Source organism: Gymnoscopelus microlampas (assembly GCF_963454915.1).
Source record: "Gymnoscopelus microlampas genome assembly, chromosome: 12".
Taxonomy (NCBI): domain Eukaryota; kingdom Metazoa; phylum Chordata; class Actinopteri; order Myctophiformes; family Myctophidae; genus Gymnoscopelus; species Gymnoscopelus microlampas.
Genome location: NC_139949.1, coordinates 32,763,223 through 32,772,586, shown reverse-complemented (window position 1 = coordinate 32,772,586; position 9,364 = coordinate 32,763,223). Strand labels below are relative to the sequence as shown.

Below are 9,364 nucleotides of genomic sequence, written 5' to 3'. Positions count from 1 at the left end.
AAATGGCTGATCTACGTGCTCACAACATGTGGCATTACACATTGTGTACTGTAAATCTGCTTATTTTTGATATTTCTATCTAGTATCGGCAATCTAAAATCAGAAGAATCTTCAAAAAAGAAAAAGTAGGGAAGATATGTATAAAACACCTACATTTGAGGTTAAATGTCAATGCTAGAGGGTGGCAAGTGCAATCCTGCATGGGACCCCAAATCACCCCCCCATCCCTATATCTCCCTCCCTCCCGAAGGAGGCTACTCAACCCCAATCCACACCAAACTTGGCGCACACACTGCTCAGGGGTCTGCCATGACAATAGTCACTCCATGTCAGGGGCCACAGGTGCACCGTTGCTCAAATCCGCACCAAACCTGCCACAAACACTGTTCAGTTGTCTGCTGTGACAATGATCACACCAGGGGCGACGTCTGGACCCCAAGAGCCCACCCGTCATGGACCCCCAAATGTATATGTATATGGCCACGGACCCCCATTTGAAATCTAAGTTAAGCCAAAAGTTTCAATTTTTTTCAATATCTTTCCAAATGTTTCAAAATTAACTATCTACAAGCTTTGAATGATGACTCTAAACTGTTTCTTACTGAAAAGTCACGCAAAATCTGTCTGGCAGGACTTACAGCAGCCAAAAAGATTATAGTCCAACGCTGGAAACCTCCACATGTGACATGACTTATCCAAAACGCACTGGCTAAGGAGCTTTTTGGACATTGCCTATCTAGAACTGTCATCGGCCAGGATTAATCACGCCCGACAGGGCACAATCTCTCTGTGGACAAATCTGATATCTGATCTGAAAGATCTACTGACTCGATGATGCTGTGGTTGTGTGACTATGTGGAAGGAGGGCGGGGTGGGAAGGGATGGGGGGATGAAGAGGGGGTAAAGGGAGAGGGGTGGGGGATACTGAGGTTATTTATGATTATTGTTTAATTGAAATGCATATTTGTCTGTAATTTGAAAATCAATAAAAATTGAATAACAAAAAAAAAAAACTATCTACAAGCTCACAATGTGTCGGGTGATGCAGATTGTCTTTCTGCATATATTTGCGATGTGTTAAATTAACCATGTTAAGGTGGTCAAACTGATTGTGATGCTATATTAACTAATTTAGCTGTTGGGGACCCCCTGCCCCTGGAACCCACTCAAGCACCCCTGGGGTTCCTTTGAGAACCACTGCTCTAAATCACAACCTCCCATAATCTCTTCAACTGTTTGGAAGTGGAAGGAACAGCTATGCAGTTGGTAGGCAGTCCTGACAAGTAGACCTTAACAGCCTCCAATGGACCGATCAATTCAGCAGAGGAGAAGAGTGTGCAGGGTCCTACAAAGGATAATCTCATTCAAATGTAACAAAGTTGGAAGGTACATGAGTATGAAACAGAAGTATAGAGAATTAACAGAGGATACTTAACCACTTAAACCCTCTATACTTCGTTAACTAAACATTAGTTTTCTCTGCACTTGGTGCACTCTTCCCTCTACACCAAACGTCTTTGCCAAAAATCACCAATCTACATGCTCACATCTATTTTTGGCAAAGGTTCCCCCCAGAATAGGGATGCTGAGGTTCAAACAGGTAAATCACTTAAGCCCTTTATACAAATTGCAAAAATAGCATGATCTGAATTGCAGAGTTTTTGGGAATCTTTGTAAAATGTCACCTACAATAACATGCCAAAGATGGGGACACCAGCATTAATGTAGTTAACCACTTATACATTTGTCTGCCAAAGCCACAGATCAAACCAGTCTAAGAGGAAATGTCTTAAGCCGTTCCCAAAGATTCCATACATTTAAAAAAAAAAAACATAAGCCTTAGAACTTGTAGACTGACCATTTTCAATATGGCTTCATAATGTCTTTTTACAAGTTTGGGTAACAGGACACCAAATGCAGCTTCTGGGTCTTGGACTGAAAAACCTTATGGTAAATTGTGTGTGCCCCGTGGCAAGCTAAATGACTAGTCCTAACAGCAGAGGGTGTTCCCCCGGTGTATTAGTATTATGCTGCCTCCCATGTTACCCCAAACAGTCTTTTTCCAAGCAAGTTGAAAGTATACAGATAATCCACATATCCAGACCACATGCATGCACTGTAGCCTATAATCACTCCCTGAAAATGGAATTGCATTTGTTCAATTTGACTTAGTCTACTCAGTATTATGTTTGGAGATGATACATGTGGCATCAACATCCATTTGTTACGGTTCGTTCAGTGTGATAAGGTTACTTCACTGCACTATCAACTGCAATTACAAAACACTGTGGCCACTGGCCAGGACACCCATGTATGACCATTTAGAGGACCCAAGATGACACAGAACAAATAAAGAATGACCATTTATTAGCAAAGTGAATTACAAGTTCCTTGACACATTTAAAATGCTTTAAAATTCTTGAGACTGGATGTCTCTGGCCGAGCCACCATCATCATCATCGTCGTCATCCCTTGCTGCTGCTTTGGGTTTGGTCTTCTTGGGCAGAAGTTGTGCCTGGATGTTGGGCACAACTCCTCCCTCTGAGATGGTGACGTCTGACAGCAGTTTGGTCAGCTCCTCATCATTCCTCACTGCCAGAAGGATGTGACGAGGGGCTATGCGATGCTTCTTGTTGTCCCGGGCAGCATTTCCCGCCAGCTCCAAAATCTCGGCAGTGAGGTACTCCATGACAGCAGCCAGGTAAATGGGGGCACCCGCGCCGATTCGGACGGCATAGTTTCCCTTCTTCAGCAGTCTGTGGATGCGACCCACAGGGAAGGTCACACCCGCCTTGACAGAACGGCTAACTGAGCCTTTGGGCTTGGTGGGAGCAACCCTTTTTCCTCGACCAGACATTTCCTGAAGGACAAAAGAAAACAATTACAGACAAATACTTGTGAAGTTAAGTCAGACATCTCCTGACTAAGCAGGATAAATGTGTCAAGTTTCATGAACCTGCATGAAACAAAAACTAACTAAGTACTTTTACTCAAGTGCTACATTTACTCTACTGAAGTATTTCCAGTCACAACATGCAGCTTGTAGATCAGCAAATTAGCAATTAGAATGTCGTTTTACTTGTAATCTAAATATATTGTGATGCCAATACTCAAGTAACATTTTTAATACAGCTCCTTCACGTGGAACAGTAAATAGTGTGGCATTTCTACTTTTATTCAAGTAAAACAGCAGTACTTCTTCCACCACTGTTGAAAACATGAAACTATTGGAGCTGAATCTATAGCCTTAGCTTTAAATGTAAAAAGGGCTGTTTTCACCAACAGGGAGTGAATCGAGAAGGCCACATTGTAACAACATGAAAAGACAAGTGACTGAATGAAATTCTAACTTTGTTATTAATCCCACCACAAACCTTTCAACATCCTAACCAAAATAACATAGTAAAGAACCTCAGACTCCAGGCTGACACTCACCTCACCAGTTGGTATTCAATTCTTTGCAGAAAAAGAGAAGAGAGTGACTGACTTTCTGACACTCAGTCTGGGCTTTATTTGAAGAAGCTAATGGTTACTAGATTAATCACACCTGTCCACTCTCTTTGTGTTAATTGGGATCTCCATATGTCTCAGCTGTGTCTGTCTCATCTGTAGCCTATATCAGTGGTTCTCAACCTGTAGGTTGGGACCCCCAGGTGATTTGGGGGGGGGAGTTCCCAGATGACAGTAAAGTGTCAATTTACCTTTTTAATACCCAAAAGGGGGGGGGGGGTGAAGTTATAAAAGACTATTACTGCATCAAAGTAATCAACTATAAAAACTGCTGAAACATTAGCCAAATTGTCAAATGATATACGAAAGAGGCAAACCTTTGAAAATAGCCGATCTACAAGCTCACAAAGCCTCGCAACGCGAGTCGTTGTGAGCTTGTAGATTGGCTCGGACTCGAGGGGCGTCATTTCAGAAAAAAATGGTGTGGCAAAAAGGTGTTAAAATAGTAGAAATTCTGCTATTTTTGCCTTTGGGGGTGCAGGTCTAGGGAATGAATGTATGGTTGCAGACATGAAAACATGTGTCTATAATGTGTGTCACATAGATGGATGGGTATGGATTGAGATGCACTCAGTGCCGATCTAAAACCAGATTAATCTACAAAAGATATTCATAAAAATGTGAATATGCGGTTAAATGTGAACACTAGAGGGTGGCAGTTGCCATTCCCTGGGACCCCAAATGACACCCTGGACCCATATATAAGCATAGGGCTAAACTTTTACCTTGCACTATGTCTTTGACCACTGACCAATTTGAAAAGGTAACAAACAAGGCATGGATGTACTCATCACACTGTGAAATAAAATATATTTGATTGTGGTCAGGTCCACTGTGCCCAGATCAGGGTTATTATAGTTAACTAAAACTAACAACATAACGAAAACTAGAATTGGAAAAACATTTTAGTTTAAAAAAAGGCTTTACAATTTTGTGTGTTTACAAAACAAACTAAAACTAACTTAAAGTTGATCCCATGACTATAGAGATGATGTGCACCAATTTGCATAATGTTTGGACAAAATCTGTAGGAGTAATATTTTAAAAAAATGTTGCAAAAATCGGCCTCCTGGTGGCGCTATAATAGGGCAATGTTAAAAGGGTTAAATGTGTTCCTCAACGTAGTGCAAATGCGCATGAAAACAAAAAGTAAAAACAAAATAAAAATGAAAAACTATAATAACCTTGGCCCAGATTTACCCTTCGTACATTTTGGGGGGGAGATTTGCAAACCTATGTATAACAAGAAAATGGAAGTAATGGAAGTTGGCCGAAGCACCACTCAAGGAACAAAGTTATGTTGAGGCTTTACAGATCTGTTTACATTCCCAGAGATTCCAAGAAGTTAACATTACAGGTCGATCTCGTGGTGGGTGGATCACTCACCAGTCTTTATCATGTATGTAGCACTCCAAAGACAGCAAGCAGCATGAAGTTGAATCCTAAAGCCGCCTTGAAAACAAAACCAAAAGACTCCTACTCAAAACAGTTACGTTCACTTAAAGATCGGCATAAATCTCACTTGGACATTTTAGACATAGAAGGCTGTGCATTGTAAACACAATCTATATGACGCTTGAACCTTTCCATAATCTGTTAATATAAACTGCAAGTGAGTTCTCTCTTTCAGGTCCAACAGGAGGACAGTAACTGTAGCATGTCAGTGCTGGGGTGGTAAATGGAAACACATGCTTTGTTACTGTATAGTCTTCAGCTGACGTCGTCCTACCCTGTGATGGCTTTTTACAAGTGTCAGCAGTAGTTACATTCAGTGGTTGCTGTAGCAGTTACAGGAGAAGACGAAAAGGTGTCAGTGGAGGTCATACAAAGCAGACGGTTGACATGCTATACGTATGCTCCCTCTCATACACGCACACACATATGGACGCACGCACGCACACACACACACACACACACACACACACACACACACACACACACACACTGTCCAGCCTCAGAGTGCCCTATGAAATTTTCATGATGAAATTAGGCTGTTGTTCATCTGGCACCTTCAGGCTCTTAGTGTGGACAGGACAGGAGTGGTGAGAGAGAGAGAGAGAGAGAGAGAGAGCTGTGAGCATATAAGTGTCTGGGCCACCGGTGGACCACTCCTGCTCCACTTCACCCATCCCTCCCTTCAGACAACATCAGAAACACTCCAACAGGCCTTTAATGGCCAGCCCGCCGCCACTCTTGGGAGGCTCTAAAGTAACTGCTATGAGTGGAAAGGGTTTCTCAAAATGATGGGAGATGACATGCCCTCGTTTTCTCACATCACTGCTGGATCCTCCACCAAGCAAAGCGGCTGGTCGGCTCGGGATAAAACTTTACCAATCCACAGGTTTATTTAACAGCCTGGCAAGAGGTGAGCCTGTAGACTTGGTCTAAATCATTTGACATGGTCATTAGTAGAATTTTGCCTACACATGCCATTGAATAGAGGGTGACTTGTTGCTACACATTGACTTCTGATGGTATAGACGTTTCCACGCCAAAGCCACAACACAATATTGTGCAGGGTTGTCACCCAGTCTCTCCCATCACCTCCCGATAGGAAACCTTTTCATGTCAAGGACCCCCAAAATGATATATATTTGGCTGCGGACCCCCCCCCCCCCCCCCATCTCAAAAAACATTTTGTGCCAGGGATTTTTCAAAAATCCCACCCTGTGTGAAGGAAGCGGTGCCTTTGATGAGTGGCCTCCTGGTGGCGCTATAATAGGGCGGGGCGGGGCTTCAGCAATTAATGCTCGTCCCTATTGGTGGTGTAAGTCCACATACCAAATTTGGACTTGGTGGCATGCTGCAAACTGGAGTTATGGCTGTTTGTAGCCCAGCCAATGACAATACAGAGGGGGCGGGGCTTCAGCAATTACAGCTTGTCCCTATTGGTGGTCTAAGTTCACGTGGTAAATGTGTATTTGGTAGCATGCTGCAAAGTGGACTTATGGCTGTTTAAAGCCCAGCCAATAGGAAGACAGAGGGGGCGGGGCTTACTACATTTCAGTTCGTCCCTATTGGTGGTCTGAGATCTACAAGCTCATAGCGCGGCACCGAGTGCCGCACTATGAGCTTGTAGATCTGCTATTTTTGAAAAATCCCTGAGCTTGTCCTACAAATTTCATCCCTGTGATGAAATTTGACCTTTCATCCCATGCCATGATCTACAGTATGATCCATAAATCCATGAGCTTGTAGATCTTCTATTTTTGAATAGCCAAGTGTAAAATATGGTTAAAGTGGTTAAAATCATAGTGAGGCTATATTAACTAATTTTGCTGGGGACTCCCTTGTACCCCCCCACCCCCCCGCACCAAGGACCACTTGGTTTGAGAACCAATGGTCTACAGTGCACTTTAAAAACACTGAATGCTGCACACGTTTGCACATGTACGCTGTGCAGATTATTTCATTTCTTTGACCCCTTTTTACATTTAAATTAACACTCATGGCATCTCCACCCACCATACTATGTCTACACAGTTGTATATCATGCCCATCCCCCCCTTCCCAGCTCTGTTCACACTGCAGCCTCTCCCTTTGTAACCTCTTTCTCTCTCACTCACTCATTCGCGCTTGATTATCCACTCTCTTGCTCACGCACACACACAAAAACACACGCAGACAGAGACCCTCATGGCCAGTGCCTGCAGCAATATGTCACTTATTCATCTCATTGGCGCATGTGAGCATGAAGTGAAAGTAATCTGTCAGAAAGCGTCATCTCATACCAAAGGAGGACTTTCTGTGCACAATATTCACACCCTACAAAGAAGAAGTTTCAATGAGCCTGGTTAGTTTTGACTGACTGAGTGGTATTCATATTACATTGTAGACTGTGTCAACAAGGAATTGATTTGACTTTTTTTTAAAACCCTGTAGCACTGAGATTTGTGTAAAAATGGATTATTATTATTATCATTATTATTATTATTATTATTATTATTATTATTATTACTTTACAATTGTCTGTACAGTCTTCATAGCAAGTTTGATGTTTTAGAGATAGAAGATATTCTCAACCATGTTTATCCATATTTACTTCAACATTCAAAATAAGATTCTCCATCCTGACACACGACTGAGTGAACTAGAGTATGTGTGGATTATAGCAGCAGGTTAATTAGCTATTCCCAGTAGCCCAGGCTGTTAGAAATGGACATTGACTGAGTGGACCACAGTAAGTTAAGACAAATAGGGCTTCCTTCAGGCTCAGGAGGTAGAGGTCTGGGAACCAGCTACTGGCTGGATGTCACTACTGGCTGGATGTCAATGGAATCTACTTTGCACCTTCATGGAGGATGAACCCTAATGATTTTGGTTCCATGGCCTTGTGCCTGCACCCTAATGGGCAGATTGCTATGAAACTTTGACTGCCTTCATACTCCACTGAACTGCTGATTTTGAATACTTTCCAAAACACTTTGTTTAAACCAAACCATATCACTTATAACAACTTTAATAAGCACATTTATTCTCTCTGGAGGATATAACCATTTGCCATGACCTTTCATTTTGTGTCACACAGTATGTCATAATCAATAGAGAGATTTCAGGATGAACAATACTGACTTTGGTGATCCCATGGCTTTTCAATTAGTGCCACAAAAACACTTTGTAGCTTCTTAATTGTTTATTTAACTTTTAACCTGTATTTGTCCGTATATCCCCTTCCCCAATTCTGACAATACTAATAATGTAAGATTTCCCCCCTTTTTCTTTCATTTTTAACACCACTAAGGAGAGCTCTTTTATTATTATTTCTTTTTTATTCGCACAATAAAAACAGTACAAAGGTAACATTATTAGAAGACAGAAATAAACCTATATAGGGCTTATACAAGGTTCTCACCTAAAATAATAAACAAGTAGTAATCAAACATAAGTCGACAAACAACAAGTACCTTGTGTGCAGTTGAATGTGTGGGTGTGTGTGTATCTCTGTGTGTGTGTGTGTGTGTGTGTGTGTGTGTGTGTGTGTGTGTGTGTGTGTGTGTGTGTGTGTGTGTGTGTGTGTGTGTGTGTGTGTGTGTGTGTGTGTGTGTGTGTGTGTGCGCGTGCGTGCGTGCGTGCGCGCGCGCGTGCGTACGTGCGTGTGTGTGCATGTGTCTGTGCACATCAGAGTAACAGAGTAACACTGCAATATCTGAGCACATTTGAGCAAAAAGTTTGGCATGTTACTGATTCTTACAGTAATCGTTTATGATCAAATCATTTGTTACAATACATGTTACACTTTGCATCATCCTGCCACTTCCAGCCACTCTGGATTTTGCAATATACTGTAAGAGTCAATAGCAGAATTTTCACATGATTTAACAAAACACAAATTGTAATTCCCTTATCCCTCTGTTTTGTTTTTTAACTCCATGAGTCTTAACAATTAAATGTATGGGATTTCACAGTCTAAGCATGTGTTTTGGTAAGTGAGATAATGATAAGCCTTTTTACAGGATTAGGAGAATGTGGGTTAGCCACCACACGGAAGCACCAATACGAGCGGTACGTTTGTTATAGTGAAACCCTGGAGGTTTCACTATAACAAAGTGCAAGAATAAAACAAATAATCCAAATTGAATAAAGTTAAATTTCAATCTTGTTGAAACACTTTAAGTGCAACCAGATTGAAATTGAACTTTATTCAATTTGGATTCTTTATTTATTTTTTATTTTTTTGCTAATTGGCTTGCTGTATCTAAAACAAAACAAAAAAGAACCAATTCTGTGCTGCACTTAAAATGTTATAAAGAATCATGACTAACTAGAAAAAGTGCTCCTCGGAGCACAGGTCTCCGCCAGGTCAGGTAAGTTATTGTGGCCTCCTGGTGGCACTATAATAGGCCAATGTGAAAAG

General features: G+C 41.7%; 1 protein-coding gene across 1 annotated transcript; it reads right to left on the bottom strand.

The window, feature by feature from the left end:
- Positions 1-2,410: 2,410 nt before the first annotated feature.
- Positions 2,411-2,857, bottom strand: LOC311056736 (histone H2A-like; the record flags this gene model as incomplete). The annotated part of the gene is made up of 1 exon (XM_084073542.1): positions 2,411-2,857. One exon carries the CDS (start codon positions 2,855-2,857, stop codon positions 2,411-2,413), a length of 447 nt encoding a protein of 148 aa, XP_083929668.1.
- Positions 2,858-9,364: the final 6,507 nt, after the last annotated feature.